Source organism: Delphinapterus leucas, chromosome 9 (assembly GCF_059928025.1).
Source record: "Delphinapterus leucas isolate spDelLeu-1000000601 "Yukka" chromosome 9, BTC_Dleu_Yukka2, whole genome shotgun sequence".
NCBI classification, from domain to species: domain Eukaryota; kingdom Metazoa; phylum Chordata; class Mammalia; order Artiodactyla; family Monodontidae; genus Delphinapterus; species Delphinapterus leucas.
The window spans coordinates 35,482,173-35,505,802 of record NC_143137.1 but is presented as its reverse complement, the minus strand read 5'-3'; the positions used below and the strand labels follow the sequence as shown (position 1 = coordinate 35,505,802).

The 23,630-nt window shown below is 34.6% G+C and overlaps 1 protein-coding gene across 1 annotated transcript in view; it reads right to left on the bottom strand.

Annotated features, from left to right (window-relative positions):
• Positions 1–3,418: 3,418 nt before the first annotated feature.
• PPP1R3A (protein phosphatase 1 regulatory subunit 3A) overlaps positions 3,419–23,630 on the bottom strand; it is a 37,058-nt gene continuing 16,846 nt past the window's right edge. Inside the window, 5 exon segments of the mRNA XM_089917496.1 lie at positions 3,419–6,463; positions 8,382–8,506; positions 8,603–8,661; positions 21,552–21,571; positions 21,573–21,654. Coding sequence (XP_089773622.1) covers positions 4,085–6,463; positions 8,382–8,506; positions 8,603–8,661; positions 21,552–21,571; positions 21,573–21,654 — 2,665 coding nt within the window. The 3' untranslated portion in view covers positions 3,419–4,084.

The window sequence follows — 23,630 nt, the reverse complement described above, 5'->3', positions numbered from 1 at the left end:
CGAGCAGTCACAGAGGAATGGATGAGCATGGCATGTTCTAAGGACAGCGTGACTTGCTTGACTGACAGAGGACTTGAAACAAAGAGCAGTGGGAATTAGGGCTGCGTGGTTCAGATGGGGTGATAAGAAGGACGATGCACTGATTCCAACCAAGACCAGTAACTTAATTAGGCATTGAAATATGCTGCAAAATCAGATCTTTGCATCGTCTCAGACAAATAAAAGTGATTTCTTGGTGATCCACTGTTGATTTACCCATGATACTCTTTACTTTACTATTATGAATACAAAGAGCTGAATATATTAAGAAAAGACTTAGAGAATTTTTCCTTAAATTTTCACATACTACATTGCTTCATTATTTGATGAATGAAGGTAGTATGCATGCATCTAACAAATATAGAAATGACACAAAATAAAAATGCTGAACTTTTTAAAGAGTTGTTTGTTTAATAAGGTTTTAACACACTGTAATAATATTTCTTATAAAACATGTTCAAACTAGGCTGAAGTTCTAGTGAAAATTTGATTAGCTATTTAAAGAGGTTTGGGTAAAATTATGGAACTGTATTAATGACTGAATCTATTTTTAAAAGATGAAAAGTAACTTATGTTGCCATGAGTTTTATTATGAATTATTTCTGAAAGTAGAAAAAAATTAAGTAGAAAAAAATTAAGCAAATTAATTTAATCCAATAAGTAAAAGTAACTTTTTTAGTTGTTCTCTTTATGTAGGAGTACAACTGTGGAGATGCTGGAGGAGCATGGCCTGTCATAGTCCTTTCATACCTTGTTTCAGAATCAGAGTCAGTCCTATTCCTCAGTTCCACGGAATTGGCTAAGACAGGACTTAAATTAACAAACCACGATCTTTATTGCATCGTTCAACTTCTGTATTCACTCAGTGAAATTTTAAAAAGTTAGAGATCATGACATCAGAAATCAGTAGATGTACTGGCTCTGGGGATGACAGCTTTCCTGCCTGCATCTTTACTAGTTTTCCTGCTAGTTTTTTGTTTTGCTTTTTTGCAAAAATTTATATGTAGAAATTGAGACTAATAAAGAAGACAACAGGTCTAGTGAGATAAAATAATATTCATGACTGAAAACATTATTAAGAAAGTATCATGAATGCTATTTGGGAAAAATACTTATTTCCCCAAATTTGGTCTGGATATTTTTAAGTTTTCCATTTAACCAGAAGACTGGTTTACGATGACAAAAGATGATCCTGTTTCTCTCACAAAATGGTGCAGAATATATATATATTCTTTGAAAAAATTCACTATCAAAATATTGGAACTCAGCAGGGAAACACAATTGCATTAAGCCAATGTTCTTGAATATTGAGAGGTGAATGTCATCTCATTGACCTATTTACTCTTACATTGAAAAATCTGTTGAGATATTGGTGGCTTATACAGGTGTGATTTTTTGAGATAGTTGATTTTACTACCTACACTTGCTTGACTCATCAATTAATTTTTAGAACTTTGTTTCTAATAGTCAGAAGCCCAGCAAGATAAAAAGGTGATGGTTATTACATCACATTTCTTACCCACTATAGAAGCGGATGTACAATACACTTCTTTTTGTTGATTCTTATGCCACACCCTTTTGGCCCTTAACCAATACTTGAGGGGACACGACGAAGGCAGCTTTGCTTATAAAGTTGACCCTTGTCATGATGATTCACAGTCAAATCTTTATTAACCAGGGGCTGCCAGTTCTTCCTGAGATCCACTTTTCTTGTCCAACATAGTGATGTGACCAAAACAGGTTGCAAAAATCTACCTCTCCACCTGGCAATAGTTTCATAGCTCTTATGACTCTATTTCTAATTCTTCATAAGTAATGTTTGGAAAGTCAGTTAAATCACCAATTATTTCTTCTTTGCCTGCAGAAAAGTACGCAATGGAGTATTTTAAATCCTTTGAAACTTCTATTGTCACATTACAAATATGCATGAGAAGGTATAGTAAGTTAATGTTACCAAAAGTCAAATAAAAGAGATAAAAAAAAGTTACATTCTTTTATGTATAAGGGAACAGTTACAGTTTGGGCACCTGTGTTCATAAAGTAATATAGTGTTCTTTGCATTAATAAGATATGGCATATTGACTGAAACTCTTAAAGGTAGAATGCAAAAACCAAGCCATTAGGAACTGAAGAAATGCTAACCCTAACTTCGTTGTAATCTAGACCTGTCAACAAAATTATCAAGATAGCAATTTTAGAGATAATATTCTAGGTACAGCCTACAGTATCCCACTTGTATTTAATGAAAATATGCTCTCTCAAACAATCAAATATTTGCCCTAAGTTCTACTTCAGGATGTTTGTATTTGTTCAACTAAAAAGTTAAAGTCAAGCATTCAGTTTCAATGGGACTTAAGACAAGCATGCAATTAGGGGATTTGGAAATAGTTGTGTACCTAATGAAAATTAAGGAAATCATTTACTACCACATGAAAGTCAGTTTAAATGCTTCATTCTCATGTTGTCTTCCCATGTATGCATGTTTCTTAGGAGTGTAGGATAATATATACAAGTGTTAGTCATTGAATTTACCTTTACAGGTTAATAAATAGATTACTTTTTCTCTCTGAAGATCAATGTTATATTCTCCATAAAAGAAGTTCCTGTTAAAAAGAAATCACCCAAGTGGGCTCCCTCAATGTGACTTTCTCCCATATTTCTGGCCAAGTCAAAAGCATCAAAATACATATCGATGCCTCCTCCCTGAGGACTAGCCATTCAGGGTATCAAAGGAAGTGCTCTGCCATAGAACAGAGCACAAGGTTTTGCATATATTAGTCATTCAATAAATAGTTGTTGAAATCAATTGTGTAAGATTATTTGCATTACCACTATGTGGCTAAAATGATTAGTTCCATTATTTCATATACTTAGCCATAGATAATAACAGTAACTGAAGTCACTGCTATACTGGATATTCATTTCTCTCTCAGTAGATCTCCATGTCTACCTATTTGTCTCCTTAAAAATTTGAGTTATCATTTAACAACCTGATAACTATATAATAAATATCACCAATGATTAGTTGTTTGTTCTCTAAATGCACCTTGGGGAATAATTTATTGTTTTATAATGAGAAAAGTTAAAAATTTGTTTGAAGACAAAAAATACTACCAAGTAAAATAGTTCATTAGGAAATCTTTTTTTAATTATTGTTATCATTTAATGCTTTATGCTTTATAGGTACAAATTCATTCTGAAGCAATGCTTCTGGAACTTTTAATTTAAATTTCCAACTGAATAATAGTTGGCATCAAAATTGTTCAGCTGTGTTATACAGTCTCCCTGTAAAGGAGAAAAATATTGCTTAAAGACAGGCCATCCCCCAAATTTTGTAGAACTGAAAGATCATCTCTTGATTGTTTCAGTCTTTGTCAAATTTGGGTTACGAATGCCCTGACTTTGTAGGTATGCAGGATATAAAACATGTGTATGTGTATTAAGTGTTATTCCAGTACACAATGTGTTTCTTCAGGTTAAATCTACACATTTCAATATGCATGGGTGTTGTTCTTAAAAATATGTAATCAAAGTTGAAAGGTTCGATTTATCAAAATGTGCTGATAAATGATACAGTGGTAAATGCAAATTTCATGGTCAGTATTAAAAGACAAAAAAAAAGTCCTCTGCCATTGTCCATGTTTTATCTATTTTTAGAAACAGTAGAGGGAAAAATACACTCAGGAAAAAAAAAAATGAAGCTTTACTGCAGAAGAAATGAATGCAAGAAATGGCACTTTAAGTAGTGAAGAGACATGAAGCATTGAAACTTCATAGCCTGCTAAGGAGCAACAGCTGTACCTAATTTCAACTTGACGTGCTTCAGATCTCATATTCATATAGGTATTTAATGATCCAAACATAATGGTCCTATATAGAATAATTACTTATATGAAGGAGCAAACTTCATACGCATTCCTTTCTAAATGATCCTTCAAGAGAAAAACTGCGCTGGCTCTTTGAACAACGAATAGTCTCTTCACCAATCCAAATGTTTGGGGCTAAATAGCTTATCTTTTAAGAGAGAATAATAATAGTGCTGAGGTTACTTCTTTTTGACAGACTCTTTCTGTCTTCCCCCTTCCCAGCACAGCCAGTACAATGAAAAAACGTAGAATGCCAAGCCGGTCATTAAGTCATACTGATAGATGGTTACAAGAAATATCAGAAACAAAAGGAAATAAGGTATTTTAGAGTTGGTGTATTTCGAAAGCAGAGATTCCCTTTGAGCTTGACTTTCCTGGGCAGGGAGATTGTCAGAATCAGGGCTCTCAGATTCCTTGTCTCCTGAAGAGCACAGTGATTGTCCAGAGTTTATTAATCCTTCTTTTTCATTCCTTGCCTCGTCCATGTTCTCAAAAGCTTCACTGATTAAAATTGTTGGCCCTAGAGATTTCTCCACACTGCATTCTCCTTGTTGGACAATCTGGCCTATACATCTTTCCCTCCTACTACCTGATGTCACTATTCTTGAACTTTTGGAAACTTCTTCAGGTGTAGACGCAGGACGATGGTGATTCTCAGCACCCTGGATTTCACTTGTTGGATTACAATTATATTTTGATTTAGAAGAAATAGATTGGAGAGTCATGGTAGTAATTGCATTCTCTATAGCAGTGGCCTGTTCATGAGATGGCAGTGAGGTTTTAACATGGTGATTAGAAATGTGAGAGCCATTCTGAGAAGCTCTATTAGTGTCCGAGTTTAAAGCAGAATGAATAACGGCATCTATATTCGTTTTCTTCGATAATTCTTGGATCTGCCCATGATCTCTATTTTCTGGAAATAATTTTTTGTCTGTTGGTAACATTCCCAAATGTAAATCTAGTTTTGAGGCTGCCTTTTGATAGTCTGTAATGACCTGTGAGGATTCTTCTACAGATGCTGTATTTCCAATGACACATTTCTTCCTGTCATGTGTCTCCCCAGGATTGTAAATAGATATGGTTTCTTCCTTCTCCATTTCATCTACATGTACATTACAAATACCTAAACATGATTCGTTTTCAAAATCATTGTCATAGATTACACCTACTGTATCTCGTTGACAAAGGGTATCATGTGAATCATCATTTCTCCCTTCATGTGGATCAAACGCTGTTTCCTTTACCTCGATGGGCCTGTCACTTCGTGCTGTCTCTTGAGGTAGCTTAGTAATTATTGCTTTTTCTCTAGCAGACATGCTTTCTAGAGTACTTTCTGATGTTGTCTTAATTATATAAGCTGTACCTGCTTCTGCTTTCTCAGTAATACCATGATCAGCTAGAGAAGACAGTTCACAGCTCGCTGTTTCTTGGCAGGTAAACAATTCTTCTGTAGGATTAGCTTTCAAATTCCTTGTATTATCTCTTTTTTCCCACATGTCTCCACAATCTGCTTGTTCTTTGGTCTGCTCTGTTACATTTGTCTTACTCTCTCTTGCTCTTCCCTGACTTTCCAGAACATTCCAACTTTGTTTATGCTGGGTGTTCTTATTTTGATCTTCGGGATTAATCCAAGCTGATTTTTCTTCTTCAACTTGGAAAAGATACTCATTCCTCAAAACATTTCTATTTCTTGGTAAACAAGCTTGACCAGGCATCCCTCCTAAAATAGTGCCTTCACTAGTTGAGAGATCAAGGTCTGAGGTTGTTAACACAGCTTCCTCCCAGCTTAGATTTGTCCTCGGTGAATGAAATATATCTGCTCTGATTGACTGGTCATGAATTGGGGTATCCTTACTCGGCAGAGCAGTTAGGTCTCTGTTACTGGCTCCCATCCCTTCCACACTTATTTCAGAGTGGCTTATCTTCCTTTCTTGGTCATGTAAGATTGACTGTAAATCTTTGCTGTGTTTTTCATTAACACCTAAACATATTCTTTGCCCCTCCTCATTCTTACCATTGCCATAAGCTTTCTTGGAAGATCCTTTTTCTATAGACTCTTCTGAATGGAAATCCAAACGGAAATCACTTCTTAAACATTCCCAATCTTTTACTTCAGTTTGTTTAGCTTCTCCTTCAAGTTTTCGATTAAGGCTGTCTGCCATTAGTTGATCTGCAGAGGGACAAGATATTTGCACTCTGCCTCTCCCTTGGGCTGGATTAGCATTATTATCCAGTACTTCTTTGCTACCAATATGTACTTGCACTAATTCATCACTACTAGTATTTCCCAATGATGGCTTGACTTCTCCCATATCTGAAGTAATTTCCTCTGAAGGTTGATAACTACACTTATTTCCTGAGGAATATTTTTCATTGTGGTAAAACTCTCCCTTTAAGGATCTTTCTGCTGATGAACTTGAAGACAAAGGCCTTTTAAACAAGTCAGTGTATACTTCATCATGGATTTGCTTCTTCTGTAACCCCTCAGCTTTATTTGGAAAATTGACTGTATTCTTTTCATCTCTGGAAGCAGTACTTCTTATTAAATGTTGATTTATCTTAAGGGATAAAAACACAAAAAATAATGATCAAATGATTTTAAATATACAAAGCAAATTAGATAGGTTTCATTAACTTGGCTAGTAATTATCTGGTATATATCCTTGATTCATTTCATTTGTGGATTTTGCACAAATTGTGGAAGCTGGATGTTTTGGGGGGATCCATGTAGGCTATGACTTGGGAATGAGATTAATCAGAAAAGGGGCCAAAATTAATCACTCTCTTTCCTAGCTTCCAAATATCACATTGTATTATTCAACTATTCTTGCTTGTCATTGCACTTTCTCCTCACTTAGGATATACACATTGATAGCTCCATGCTAATCAATTAGAGAGCAGCTTCCTAGATGCCCCTTTCTGCATTTACACTTGCTGTAGGTGCCCCTATTACAGTTTCTCTTATTAATATGTTTTCTGCAAAGCCTCTGCAAACTATTAATAGCAAAACGTCACTCAAAGAAAAGTGAGGGAGTTAATGTCTCTGCAAATTCTGTTTTAATGACCCTCTGCCAACTGGTGCTCAAATGTATTTGAGCTCTTCAGTGATGCCAACTGTCAGGATTTAACAGTGAGATGCCTGTGTTTTTTTTTTTTCCTCATAACTGACATTTGCATGATCTCAATAATTATATGCAAATCTTACGTTTTCCCCTTCTTCTCACATAAGGCTCATGTTACTTGTCAACTGCACAGCTGTCTTGTAAGCCAATGCCTGTGGGTTCCACAGATTTGGTTGTATTTCCATCTATTATAGAGCTTCATTGTTTTATGCATTAACATCAGCATGGAGCAAATTAGCATCTAAATTACAGCTCCCTATTCATTTATTGGATGTACAATCTCAGTAACTTCTAAACAAACTTTTATATTTGAGCCTGCTGATTGTAATGAGGTATATTGGTGAAGTATGTGATTTTTCAGGGCCCTTTCATTATATTCTGTGGTTTGAAAAAGATGGCGATGTTAACTTTCAGCTGGTGAGAATTCTCACAATGGATGACAACTTTGTAGTTTCTTAAAGTTGGAGCAAAGTAAATTGCATACTTTAGTGATGCAGCTTCCATATCACTATAGAAAGGGTGGAATGTGTGGGGAAAGAGGTGAGCTCCATTTCTTTTCTGTTTCAGCACTGACACTTGAAGAGGCAAGTGTCATTTTAATCTTAGATGATTATGAATCCATGTATCCTAATGATATGAGCTCCAACCAAATACAGTAAAGGATAAATTGCATTATGTGACTCATTTACTCCTATTTCTTCCTTTGTGATAAAAATGCTATCTAAACCATCCCCCTAAAAATCCCAAATAGATTGAATGTTCACCAAGTGTGAAATTTATGATAACAAATTTAATACTAAATTGTACAGTTCTGAATTTGTTTCCTGTTTGAAAAATACGGCACAGGCTATTTTATCCTCATTTGGTAATTTAATACTTTCCAATGATATAGAGCTTAGAGATTCTCACAGATGTAAGTAAGTAAAAAAAAACAAAAAAATGCTGCTAAATGCAAGAATCAGACTTGTAGAGCTGTACAGAACCCTAACAATCATCTAGTCCAGCCCTCTCATTTTATAGACGAGTTTATGATAAGTGTACACTTGTCACAAAGATTAGAAATGCACATCAGGATAGTACTACCTCTTCTGTAATTCCTACAAACTATTACTCAGAGCCACTGGTAAATAGGTAAGAAATGAATGTCATTAATTTACCATTGCAGAGACCGGAAGCAACATACTGAAATCAAAGTGCCTTGTTGATCAAGCTAGAGATGCAAGGACAGAATAGGCTGCACTTTCACATTTGCAAATTATTTATTAGTTGAAGCTATTGAAAGGCAGGCATTGCAGCATCTTTGAAGCATAAATGGATTCATCTTCTCTAATACCGAGGCAAACAGAACACTTACCATCAAATCTAATTCTTTTTCATTATGTTCATCATGTTCCGTGTTTACATCTTTTACATTCTGATTACTGGTTTCCAAGTCTTGCTTGTCCTCATGAGAAAAAACAATTGTTGGGATATAGGTGTCTGAAAAGTTAAGATAATTGCACCTATGTAAGATTGTTATAATTGTAGGCTTTAACAAAATAAATATATTCTGTTTAAAAATTAAAGAAATATTACCTGTAATCTTTGAATTCTCAGAGTTATTCTCATCTGATGTTACCAATGATTCTTCTTTACTGTTAAGTTTAAAACAAAATGTTATACTTTTTTCTGGGACTATATTTCTAAGTATTTTTATAGAGGAGGAAATTCAAACCAATTACAAGCCAAACAAATATATAACCTTTCACATTTTCTTACATTACTTTGTATATTTTTAAATTAAATTGATCTCTTAGAATGATGTAATAATATATATTAGTTGTAGAAAAATGTAAAAATTATTTACACAATTCCATAATTCTAAATAAAATTATTTTACTCATATTAAAACACATAACCAAAGGAAAAATATATGTAAGTGTAGATTATTCCATCATTCATGAATTTAATCTTTGCAAGTGAAAAAATTTTTCTCTTCTTTTAAATTATGAAGTTTTATGAACTGACAGTCCATTTGTGGTCATTGAAATTACTTTCTAACGTTCCAGTTATTTTTTTGTGTTCCATTTTACTCAAAATTCTTCCAGTTGAACTGACATATTATTAACTCTCTCTCTCTAGAAAAGGAGAAAAAAAACAAACTTACTAGAAACTGAAAGGCAGCTAAATTTATATCCAGTTTAAAGACTTCATGTATCGCCAAAGGCCAATTTTACAACCAAGGCTTTAGATCATTCATATGGAAGCATACATTTTCTTTCTTTAAAATAATTCAGGTTATACTAGCTTTTCTCTCATATTCTGCATGCTTATTGAGAAAGATAAATACTTTTTCCTTTCAAATGTAATCTGTTTGTAGGTGTATTTGTGGAATTATAAGAATTTAGATTTGTCCATGACACTCAGCAAGAAAAGAGTTAGTGAAGAGCTCACTTTGTGTATAGTTATGTCACAAGTCAGTCTATCAGAAATGATTGGCCCAGTCTCCCCATTTTCTTGTACTGTCTCAGCTGAATTTTCTCCTAGTGACTTTTCTCAATGACTTTTTTCTGCAATAAAAGAAATACAGAGAGTTCACAATGGCTGATAAATTTGTGTAATAGAGCCTAGTTTTCGTTGCATGGACAATGTTGATTCAAATCCCCGGAAGGCTAATCTTGTTTCAGCAAATCACAAGAAATTTGCAAATTCTTCCATCTTGACCATGTAAGAAGTAATTCAGCTTTGTGTACATTTTATGATGCTTAATTTTAGCTTTACTAAGGTACTATTTGATACCTTGAAGTGGGCCCAGAAATGAAAATAATGTTTTTACCTAAGTATAATTTTATTAGAAAAATATTGTACTTCCAATAAGTGATACTGCTTTAATCTATAAATCTATATTGTTTATGAGGCCTATAATTATGCAAAGATTCAATTTTTGTGGAATCCAACTGCAAGCTGACACATTTTTCTTTCATAGAGTACATAGAAAATCTGTGTACTCTTAAAAATATATAAACCATTAAACAGCATTTAATTATCCCTTCTTTATCTTTAGTCCCATAGCAATGCTGAAAATCTCATTTGTAGAGGGAAAGATCATAACCATTTAAAGCTTTTTGTTTTTGCCTAAGCAAAATGCTATTAATCATTTTTCTTATTAAATTCTCTAAAATGCTTTAATTTTTAAAGTGATTGCATCAAAAGGAAAGAAACCTGCTTTTAGCTCACTTTGGGGATAAATAATTAGGTATCAAACCATGTATTATTATATTGACTTCTTACAAAAACATATAAATACAGAAATATAGGAAGGAAATCTTAGCTTCAGGGGTAAATACAAGAAAGAGAACCTGAAATAGATGATATTTAAATGTTATATCAAATATATATTAAAAAATGAATAGAAAATGTGTAAGACTTCTACAGGGAAAAGAATAAAATTGTATCAATAAATATTAAAGACCTAGAAATTATTGAGAGATATACCATGTTCATAGATAGGAAGAAGATTGTGAAGATATTATCTCCCAATTTGATCTACAGATTCAATTCAATTCTAATCAAAATTTCAAAACATGTTTTCACAAAATTTGAAAATATGATTCTAAAGAGAAGAATAAAGGACTGAAAATAGCTAGACTACTGAGAAATAGAAGGGTAGAGGAAACTGCTCTACCTAGTTTCAATAGTTCTTATGAGGATATAGTTATTAGGACAGTTGTATTGGTACAGAGACAGGCAAGTATTGAGAGCTTAGTAACAGATCCCTACTTATATAGAACTTTGGTATATGACAAATATAGCATGTCACCAAGCAGGGAAATAAGGGACTTTTCAGTAAATGGAGATGGGGAAAGTGGCTACCCTCATGGAAAAAATGTGAAATAGGTAAAACATATATTTGATAATCAATTCCACATGAATTAAGATCTTAAATGTCAAAAACCTTGAAATTCTTAGTAGAATATGTAAATATCTTTCAGACCTCAGAGTAGAAAATGTTTTCTTAAAAAAGAAAAAAAAAGTGACTATAAAAAAGATTGTCAGTTTAGCTCTATTAAAATTAAAATTTTTGTTCATTGAAAGACATCTTTATAATAGAAAAATATAAATAAACTGGGAGAAGATGCTTATGTTATACAAAATCAACACAAAGTAAATATCAAGAATATATAAAGAACTTCTACAAATCAGTAAGAAAGCACAAACATTTCAATAGAATCAGGGGAGAGGAGCAGACATTTCACAGAAGAGAAAATACATATGGCCCATAAGCACATAAAGGATGGTCAGCATTATTAGAAAACAGAGAAATGCAAATCAAGATCACAAGGAGGTGCTATCTTATACTTATTTAATTGGTAAAAATTGCTGTCAACTGCATAAATTGAACCAATCCAAATGCCTATCAACAGAAGAGTAGATACAAAACTTGGAATACCACAAAAGAAATATTATAAAGCACTAAAAATTAATAAACTACAGAAACATACAACAATATGGATAAATCTTAGCAACATAATATTGAATGAACAGTGCTAAAACATTACATCAGAGGAGGTTCTTTTTTATTGAGCTAAAACCTACTAAAATAATTTAAATATATTTATCAAGGAATACATATAATATAATATATAGAATATAACAAGAAAGGTTGATTTTCAAGATTATGGTTACATCAAGTGGGGTGAGTCAGAGGAAAGGAATGAGCAAAGGAAATGGTGAGAAATCGATTGTTTTGAGTGGTAGTTTTGCAGGTGTTTATTATTTAAAATATCTAAATGGTTAAATTCTAGTTTTAGATAATTTATTAAGACAGATGGGTTGCTGTCAGGCCAAAATTACATAATGTTTATAGATAAAATCCCACTCCAAAATCCAAAGTGTCTGTTATATGACCAATTACATTTAAAGGGTTTAATTAAAACCACTTCAGAAAATTTGAGGAAAAAGGCAAAGAACTTGATGGTTGATGAAGATAGGACCCACAACTATATACAATTGTGGTATAAGTGAAATATGTTATTGAATATTTCTAGTCTCCCCTTTATATTCCCTGAATCCTTTTGGAGTAGGGGAGTTTCTCATTGATCTGTATTCCCAGTGGCTAATACATTACCTGACACATAATAGTGGCATAATAAATGCTGCTGAATAAATGCACAGTGTCCTTTCTACTCTTCCCTTCTGTCCACCTCTTGTCAAAATTATCATAACAGGGCTTCCCTGGTGGCGCAGTGGTTGAGAGTCCGCCTGCCGATGCAGGGGACGTGGGTTTGTGCCCCGGTCTGGGAAGATCCCAAGTGCCGCGGAGCGGCTGGGCCCGTGAGCCATGGCCGCTGAGCCTGCGCGTCCAGAGCCTGCGCTCCACAATGGGAGAGGCCACAACAGTGAGAGGCCCGCGTACCGCAAAAAAAAAAAAAATTATCATAACATTCTTCTTCTTTTCTTTCCTCATTAAAATTTATTTTCATAAAAGATTCTAATAAATTAAAACATGCATGTTTTTGTGTGTCTTATGTTTACCTCCCACTCTAAAGCTAAAAACAGTGCTTTTAATTATGGGTTTAATAGCTAAACAAAAATTTTAAAATCTTCTAATATAAAGTTAGAAATTAAAAAGTCAAAAAGGTATGTAGTTTGTGGAGGATAGTTCATTTCTAGTGCACCTTAAATCATATAATATAGTCACTAGTATTATTTAATCACAAGAGGGGTCATTCATTCTTCTAATAGATATTTTGAATATCCACTATATGCCATAAGTTCTAATAAACACTGGGAAATCAAAGATGAATAATATATATATGTAGCCTCTTACCTCAAGGAAGCTATAATGTAACGATGGAAATAGACACATCAACAGGCAATTATTATAATGTGATAAATATTATAATAAATAATGGGATATGATATTCTCTAGAGAAAAAATAACAAATGAGGAGAGCACTCAGTTGGAAGAATCAGGGAATTTTTCACAAAGGAAGTAACATTCTAATTAGGTTTTAGGGGAAATAGGAGTTCCTCAAATAGAGAAAAATGGTAAGGTCATTTCAGGCAGAGAGAATAAGAAGTGCTCAAAGAAGTACAGGTAAGAAAGCACAAAAAGAAGAGAACCATCCAGGAACAATGAGATGTTCAGAGGGTTTGTGTTTTGAGGAAAGAATGCCAAAGAATAGAACTGGGGTTGGTTTGAGCCAGGTTTAAACGGCTTAGCATGCCAGGAAATGTGGGACTGAATTCTTTCTGTACTTTTAAACCAGTGCTCCCGTTGTGGGGGAGGGGAGTGGAGGAGTTAAATGGGAGAGAGACACCATCAGATTTACATTTAGGGACCAACCTCTGGAAGTACATTTAAGGATCTATTTTAGGAGAGCCTGGATGGGATGAGCCATAGTGAAGCAGGAAGACAAGTCAGGAGGCTCCTTCAATATTTCAGGCACAAATAATGACTGTTAAAGGTGATGGCAATGAGGAAAGAGAAAAGGAATCAAATTTGAGTTAAACTTTTGATGTAGCATCAATGCGATTTGTTGATCAATTCCCTGAATGTAGATTTTAAAAATGCCTTCTTTCTGCCTGACCTTGGCTGTGTTCATGAGATTTAGAAATCAAGTATTGCCCTTTCCAAGACCTAAGCAAGAGAGAGTTAAGTCTGATGGTTAACCGCGGCTCCTTCACTGTTAAGTCGGTAAGGTCTTGAATTAGTCTGCTGGCTGGTTTCTGATGTCTTGCACACTGGGTAATCTGCTTCTCAGGTGCCCATGTAGACACCTTTCAGCCTTTTTCTCTAATCTCTGGTACGTGTGCCTGGACAGTGCATCAGCAAGTTATACCTAGTTTCCTGGCTTTTATTCTAGTCAATTCATAGCGAAAAAGAGCAGAAAGACCTGGATTCAAATAACAGTCTTTCCTGTTATTTACCTTACTAAGTCACTTACTAGCCATGCAACCTCCAACAAGATACTTAACCTCTCTGTATCTCATTTTTCTCCAAAATATTGCCTAGTCCTTACACAGGGCAATTATTTATCATAATTCTCAATATGCAGAAGTGTTTAATAAATGTATTATCACTACTGTTATTACCATTATTATTAGTGACATGTAGTAAATACCACACTGATCATTAGTTCTATACTGCCACAGTACCCGATTCCCGTGCTTCTCCTTTTACTTGGAATTATGTATATTTTTTAAAGTTTACTCCATTCTCTCATATCTTTAATTCACAAATTACTTATTTTTCCACAAGTTACTTTCAGGAGTGAAATTTGCAGCCCATGATGACATACAAGCTTATTAGTCTTTCTAAAGTATACTCTTATTATCAGGACCACCCTCCAAAGAAAGATCACTAGATCATCAGTGAAAGTAACTTTTTATTTAAAATACAAATACAGTGTGCATTTGAATGCAAATTCACACTTTCTGCTATTACCCAATTGATTTATTCACTGTCAGAATTTCGGCACCCTGTTAATATTCTTGCAGTTTCTGGGTATGTGGCACTTATGCTTTTGGAGTTATGGTTAATTTTAACACTGTCAAAATATAGTAGTTTTAGTATAAGTAATAATATCATTTTTCCTGGGTTTCTGTAATGCCATTGTGCTAAAAGCCCCTATGTCTCTTAAAATATGAGTAAAACCTGTTCCACCCAGTCTAAGTCTGAAGTGATGGAATTACCCAACTAGTCAGGGTAAATGTGAGGATTAGGTTGTAGGTGGCAGAAATGTAACTCTGTTCCAAGAGGAATCAAAAAGTTGGCATAAAAAAAGGATCATTTCCAAAATGAGTCATGAATATTGCATTTGTGTCTCTTTAACACTCTGCTTGAAAGTACTCAGCATTGCCTAAAGAAAACCAACTTGGAATTCTTAGGCATCACCTCTCACTCTGATAAACAGCTAAGAAGTCAATATTTAACTCTTCAAGAAGACGTTAAGTGTGCCTTCTTACTTCGAAACTTGTGCTCTCATTTGATTTCCTCTACCCACTCTCCCTAAATGAATGGAGAGATTTTAAGTTAAAAATATTATGTACCTCACTTGAAATTTTTTTAAAGACACTTAAGAAGAATATATCAGGATTGGCATTGCTAAGTGGATACTTACAGAAATACTGAAAAGGTTTTCCTGGAATAAATAATTACATATTGTGTACTGTTTATTTTCATAATTTTATGGTGATATTTCTCTAAAAATGGACTTTCTAGTATTCTGACATTTCATAGCCATGAATTGGAGGAGGGAGGAAAGCAGAAACTTGTACTTAATGAGAGGTAAAGTTCATAGTACATTAACCAACTACTAGGGCTTAGTATCTATTCCTTTGGTGTTACAGTACTGATAGTCTTCTTTTGATCAGGAATAAAACCAGAACAGAAGAGAAATATTTGATCAAAAGAGAGACAGTTAGAGCAATAAATGTCTAATTGTGAACAGAAGTGTCTAAGGAAAAAGTTTAAAGGCATAATGCAAGAAGGAATCTAGGATGAAAAGATGAATTAAAATTCAGCTCCTTGATAATAATTCCACAGAGGAAAACAAAATGAAGACAGTTCTGCATTAATAACGGAGATTGAAAGAAGCAAGAAATAATCTCAAAGAAAAAACATCAAATATTTTAAATGGCTTCTATTTCCTTTAGATGCTGAATCTGGAGACTAATAACTAATATGGTAAAGAACATGGTTTTTGTGGGATTCCTCATCTTCAAAGTGAAAGCTCTGGATTAGATTAAGGATATCAAATACAATACTCTCATGCTGGCCTCTTTCTCTCACACCCATGGCAAGCACTGATAAGAGATCAAGGGACTTCCTAGCTGAGACCAGATTGAACACTGTGATCCTTCTCTATACAACCAGGCAGCCACTACCCCTTTATTTCTCAACCCCTTTATTGCTCAAAATGGAAACAATTTGCCTTTCTCAATTTTGACATTAAATAACATGCTTTCCAGTTTTAGGAGTTCCATATTTATGTAACTAATAATATTCCATAAATATAATTTTGAAATGTAATTTGGAAGTTTCTTAAATTTGTTTTCAAAAGATATAAATGCTAGTAGGATCAATAGAAATAACCATTAACTTTGCAATACAAAGATAAATTCTCAATTAAATGTTATGGTCAGCATTTCAAATTTAATACCTACAGAAATCCTACCCACACAGTTTGTGAGCTAGACTTACATTATTTATAATGCAGATTATACAATGATTTATTCCCAAATTATTTTACTATGTCCAGGTAAAACCTTTCAAATAGTGGAACATTATCAATATCTACAAATGATTGGGATAAATGAATATATTGGATAATACATATGATATAAGTTAATTTATTACTTTTAAAATGTAAGCATAAACCACGGCAAACCACAAGCCCCTTGAGTAAAGTCTAGTGAACTGCTCAAGTATTCCAGTAACTAAGAACATATCACCACATTAGTGACCAGATGGTTTTATTGAGTCACTTTCCTGTTTTCCACAAACCTGAATTGCTATGTTCCTAAAAATCTTCTCTATTTCTTTTACTAAATTAGAACATTCCCTATTGCCTCAGTGCTTGATCTTGAAAATATATTGAAAACGATGGCATGATGCCTTCTTGATGCAGGAAATTTCAATAGCAGAGAAAGAAGCAACTAAAAAGCATAACCTGGGCTTCCCTGGTGGCGCAGCGGTTGAGAGTCCGCCTGCCGATGCAGGGGACACGGGTTCATGCCCCGGTCCGGGAAGATCCCACATGCCGCAGAGCGGCTGGGCCCGTGAGCCATGGCCGCTGAGCCTGTGCGTCCGGAGCCTGTGCTCCGCAACGGGAGAGGCCACGACAGTGAGAGACCCGCGTACCACAAAAAAAAAAAAAAAAAAAAAAAAAGCATAACCTTGTTGAAGAATTCTTTGGTAAGTTTCTTTTCCAAAGTTGCTTCATTTCCTAACTCTTTGTCTTCTGCCAAGGATTGCTGTTTTCAAATCTGCTTTGTCATGTCAAAGCAGTGGGTGCTATTTTTTCTTGCTTACCCACCCCACAGAAATCAGGGAGAAAACATTATTTGAATTTAATTCTGTGATTGAATCTGGGCATCATGTGCAATTTTGTAGAGATGGGATCTCCTTAGAGTGTCTTCTAAAGGAGTACTAAATTGTGAGAATCTAGTGCTTAATTAAGTCAAACCTTGGAGGTTCACGTATGAACAACAACAAAAATTGTAGGTTGCTTTGGGAGAGACGTAATTACAAGCAGAATCCATGAATTTTCAGTGAAAGAAGAGTTATAGGTAAACCTGGCTCAAAGGACTTCTCTGCCACAATCTGACAATTATATTCTACCAAGAGAGAAATGTAAATGTTTTTAAGTGATGGATACTGGAAAAACTAAAGAATATACATCAGACAGATATCAGAAAAGAATTCTTAACTTTATTGGTCTAAAGTCCTTATTTTACCTGAGTTCTTAATGGAAGTAATTGTTATCCGTGGAGCATGTGGGTGACAGAAAAATTAGTCATTGTCCAGCTGAGACTCTTACTACTTCAGAATTCTGACATTCTGATTCTCCACAATTCCCCTACAAAGTGATTTCTAAGAACTTTATACAGCATCCATCTTTTGAAAATTATCAGAGAATTGTTAATATCTATTTTTTCCTAAGGATACTAATTTTCAGGCATTATTTCCTTCATAAAGATATTGGTTTGTTTGTGTTCGTGTAAAAAGTCATTATCACAAAATCATGACTATGAGCTAACTAACTGCAATTAAGGAAATCCTGATTAAACATGTTTTCTCTGTGAAATCTACATGTAAGTATCACCTAAGATATTTGGTCTGTTAAATACTGAGATTTGACATCCAAGCTCTACAGAATTTGTATTAAATATTGTTTTGAAAACTGTTTTAAGAAAAGGTAATTTAAAATGTAAATTGATATTCCCAGTGTATGTGTGGAAAGGTTGTATTTGGAAGGGCTAGGAGCGGGAAGGAAAACAAAGGAGCATGAGACTTACAAACTGAAATCAAATCATTCGGAAGTGACACTTCTCAAAAGGATCTGTTGCCCAGCTGAGGGTGGCAGCCACTCCCCTGAGCACCTGTGCCCTCTATTGTTCCCCAAGATAGTAAAGTTTACATGGGGTTGTTCGTTTTGTTTTTTCTTTAATGGGGAACAAAGTGCCAAACTTCTCCAACTCTTTCCCCAGCTTTTCTCCTCTTCCTGGCTCTTGACAGAGAATTTCAAGCATGTATCAACACTCTTCCCCTTATCTGGAGAGTAAATCAGATGAAATGATGTATAATTCAGTAAAATATTGGTAAAGCAGTTCTTCAGTATTTCGTATAGGAGATGGTAGGTTTTATGTTCATAAGAAAAATCACCAAGTATCTTAAATATAATGATTAGGGCGAACAAAAGTCAGGGCATGCCAAATCAAGTTAGAAATGTTAAAGTACTGCCTTCCTGTTATTGCTTTTAATTAAATGTTAAAATTAAAAGTTATGAAATCATTTTTTCAAATCCTAGGACCTTTTATTTATGACTGTGCAATTAATAAACGTATTTTCTCTAAATTTAAAATTCTTTTATATTTAAAATTTTTTAATATTATCAGCTACTGCTTTTTAGTTTTAATAAGTGTTTAGTAACCTCTATCATATGAAATCCATTGGAATTCATTTCCATTTTCAAGAAATTCAGTTTCACAAACATTTTTAAACTACCTACTCTACTTATGCTAATCGCAGCATAAATTGATATATCAGGGAAAAGAGAAATATGGTAAATTGGGTTGGATGGTTTGTGTTAAATTCCAAATAAGAACCCTATTATCAAACTGGATTTGTATTTAACTGCATTTGAAAAGTTTTCTAGGCAGACTCAGGAAGTCTTAAAGCATTATTTCTAAATTTAATGCTTTTGTGAACTTACGTCACACATTAAAATCATCTTAATGCACCTTTTTGTCGAATCTTCACAATAGGATTACAAAAGGAAGGGAGGAGAGGATACATTTAAAAAGCAAATGAAAAAGAACTCAATGGAAGCCTATTAGGCTACCTGTTGATGAGCCTGTAAGAGAGTCATTAATATGCGGATCATTGACATGATAGGCCATAATGACTCCTCCAGGGACACTCATTCTATTGTGTCAGAGACTAGTTAGGGATTCATTAACGTGAAGACTCGTGACTTCTTAATATGCAAATTATTAATGCAATGCACTGAGGCATACTCACAAATGTCCACATCTTGTGTTACAGGTTTTCTTTGCCAGCCCTTCACCCACACCTTTTGTGAATTAGTATTTTCTTTCTGTCCTCTTGCGGATTTCTTCACAAAAGATTCTGCACTCCTGTGGAATCTACCACTTCATATTCAAAGACCTCCTCCCCTTCAGCCCACATTTCTTTGATTTAAAGCAGGTTTATATATACAAACCACTTGAACATTTTGACTAAATCAGTCAAAATTCAGCACAAAATCTGATTTGATATTTTTCTGCAATGTCAAATTGCTTTTTGGCTAAAGGCAGAACAATGTGAACGAATCACTTGTTTTTAAAAAATGAGATTCTGAAACATGAATAGTGTAACCAGCAGTTGAATAATTTGCTCTGAAGGTGGGTAGGGAAAGAGTAGTGGAATAGAAAAAAGAAAATGAGAGCAGAGAAAGGCCATGAAAGAGGACACAAGAAAGAAAAGTGCAATTAAACTAAGAAGAGTAAGTGTTCGTACCAATGTAACACATTAAATGAGGAAATGGATTTAAACTGCTCAGTGTCTGGCATACAGCAAGCAATCAATAAACATTACCTATTGTTATTACATCGACACTTTGCAAAAAGATAAAATTAATATCCACATTCCCTGTTGAAACAATAAGAAAAATGTTATGGAGTGAAAGTTGTTCAGTCCTTGAATTAACATACTCTGAAGAAGGGGATCAAACTTATAGTCCTTATTCCTGCAGCAGAATTATCTACAGAATTCATGGAAAGGTACTCAAGTATCTTTCAAAGCTTATACACATACCATGTATGGGAAATATAATTTTTCATCTGGGACTATGTATGCAACCTATATTCATTTTCTTGCCATTTTATTCTAGCCTCATCTAAAATACAAAACAATCTTTTACTACTATTTCTCTACTAAATTTCAGGAGAAATTTCAGACCCTTATTTCTAAACTTATAAACCCTAAATTCTACAGTCCGTCTATAGAAATCTATATCTGTTTATCATAAAATATTAGTATCCCCATACAAAATTAGTAAAATAATTTTTTAAGTTAACAGCTTTACTGAGGTATCATTTACATACCACAAAATCCACCCATTTTAAGTGTTCAATTCAGTGACATTTAGTATATTTAATATAATTACAGAGTTGTTCAATTATCACCAAATCTAATTTTAGAACATTTCCAGCACCCCCAAAAGAATAAGCCTGTTAGAGTCACTCTTTACTCCCATCCCCAGTCCTAGGCAACCACTAATCTTCTTTCTGTTTTGAGATATTTGCCTATTCTAGATATTTCATATTAGGAGAATCATACAATATGCATTCTTTGTGTCTGGCCTCTTTCATGGAGGAAAATGTTTCTGAGGTTCATCAGTGTTGTAGGATGTATCAATATTTCATTTTTATTGATGAATAGTATTCCATTGTATAGATACACTCACTTTACACATTTACCAGTTGATGGGTATTTGAGTTGTTTCCACCTTTTGGCTCTTGTGGACAGTGCTTCTACGAACATTTACATACCAGTATTTGCGTGGACATGTTTTCATTTCCCCTGGGTAGATACCTAGAAGTGAAATTGCTGGGTTTATGATAATCCTATAATTTGTTTCTCCACATCCTCACTGACACTTGTTATTATCTGTCTTATTGACTGTTGTCATTATAGTGGGTGTGACGTGACATCACATTGTGGTTTTGATTAGCATTTTCATAGTAACTAATGATATTGAATACTTTTTCACGTGCTTATTGGTCATTAATATATCTTCTCTGGAGAAATATCTATTTAAATCCTTTGCTCATTTTAAAATTAGGCTGTCTTTTTATTATTGAGTTGTAAGAATTCTTCTGGATAAGTCACTTATTAGATATATTTGTAAATGTTTTCTCCCATTTTCACTGTCTTGACTGTGTCTTTGAGTGCAAGAGTTCTTAATCTGGATGATGTCCAAGTAATAGAATTTTTAAATTAGCTTTAAGTTCTTTGCTAACTTGCAGAGATCCTTCATAGAATCTATTTGATTAAAACTCTTTAAATAAGAGGCAATATTATTTTTAACATAAATAATCTTTATTAATGTAGTTATCACATGCAACCAACTACATTTCATATTCTTGCTCATGTTAATTTCAATACTAAAATGCTAGAAAATGTCCATCAGTTATTAGTCCTAGCCAAATTCTAGACTGGAGAAGATGTAAGCAGATTCAGGGATGATGCAAATGAACCTACAGAGTCAAGAAAAGAAGTCCAACTGATTTAAGAAGCTTACAGTACAAACACCACCTTACTCCTCTGGTTGGTGCCTTTCACTGGAAGAGATGGAATAGGTAGGAGGAGCTCATCACTGCCAAGATGGCTCTCCCAGTTGAAGGCTTTTGGATCCCTGATTAAGTAAAGCAAAATTCATTGCCAGCAAACCTAAGAAGATGAAGTGTGAAGGTCTCACTAAGACAGACTATGGTTAGAGATTAATAGAAGAGCAATACGATGCTTGGGAAGGACAAGTTGAGAACCAGTATGAACTAAAAGGCAAGGAACGAGCGACTGAAGAAGTTGGGCCACAGGCTGGGATTGCTGAAGGAGTCAAATGCAAGGGCTGAATCCTGAAGGGATGCAGTTATGTTGCCATAGATGGGGATCTCTGCCACACTTTTAACAAGGCAGCACAAGACTTTACAGTCAACATTCTGAAGAATACAGCTATCAAGTGGCTTTAAAAGGATTCAGTCCTTCTACTGGACATCATGCTAAGTCAGAATAATGTTGGACAAAATTTAGTATGTATTCATTCAGCAAGTAGTTAATCTGTGCTAGGCATCATGCTAGACGTTAAACTACTAGCACAAGCTGAGATTGAACCAACTCTGACTTCATAGAGCTTACAGTCTAAAAAATGATAAATGAAAACTGGCAGTATAAAATCACAGCTGTACATTTCATGATTGGGGAAGCATGGAGTGCTATAGAAGAAAATACAGTCGACTCTTGAAAAACACAGGTTTGAACTGCATGGGTCCACTTATATGCAGATTTTTTTTTCAATAGTAAATGCTACAGTACTACGTGGCCTGCAGTTGGTTAAATCTGATGATGCAGAACCATGGATACAGAGGAACTGAGTATACGGAGGACCAACTATAAGTTATACTCAGATTTTCAACTACAAAGAGGGTCAGCACCCCTGATATCCCCGTTGTAATAAGATCCATAACAGGGTCCATACAGGATCCATACAGGGTCAATTGTAATAAAATCCATAAGTCAAACTCAGGGAAGGCAGTAGCAACTGTGTATATACATGGGCTTGTAAAGAGAGAAGACTGAAGGAAGATCATATCCTTTAATATGATTACAAATCATATTTAAAAGTTTGACTTTTCTGAACTGTAAAGTATATACTTTTCAAAAAGAAAAGTAAATACTTTCTGAAAGTTTACTTCATTCTAAATGGAAATTAACTTTACCATGCTATTTAAAGTGTCTTTTTCGCCTTCCCCAAGTCATCACAAATGATGGGGCAAAATTTCTTTAATAGATGCCCTATTTAAAAAGCTCATCTTTTGTATCGTAATTCCCACAGTACTTAATGTTGCTATTAATGCTTAAAAATCCCTCAGGCCATATTTGCAAAAGCATTATTTTATTTGCTGATTTTTCTTTGTTTAATAGCATTATTCTTTTGGTGGATACTGAGACTAATTGATTTTCAAATTTAAAAACAAGTTACAACTCAAAACACATGTGTTTAGTCTTTTGTTTAGATCATTCTCAACCCTGGTGCATATCAGAATCAGCTGGGGAGCTTTTTAAAAATACCAGTGCCTGCAACCTGCCCCCAACCAATGAAATTGGGGTCTTATAGGAGGATCTAGGTGTGGGTACCTTATTTTTCCCCTTCCTATGTGCACCCAAGTTTAAGAAACACTGCTTTACACTACTATTCTACCCTGGCTTTTACTATATCAAAGTATGGTTAGTGGGAAAATAAATCCTTCAGTGAAAATACTCTGCTCTTAAGATTTTCTATGGGGTGGGAGGAGAGGGTATACATAATCAAGCAGGTTAGCAATAATGTAAATTCTTTAGGGATTTTACTTCTGCTACTGTTAGGTCTATTAAACAATTAATTTTTTTTTTTTTCTTTTTGCCGTACGCGGGCCTCTCACTGTTGTAGCCCCTCCCGTTGTGGAGCACAGGCTCCGGACGCGCAGGCTCAGTGGCCATGGCTCAGGGGCCTAGCCGCTCCGTGGCATGTGGAATCTTCCCGGACCGGGGCACGAACCTGTGTCCCCTGCATCGGCAGGCGGACTCTCAACCACTGTGCCACCAGGGAAGCCCACAATTAATTTTTATTCATCA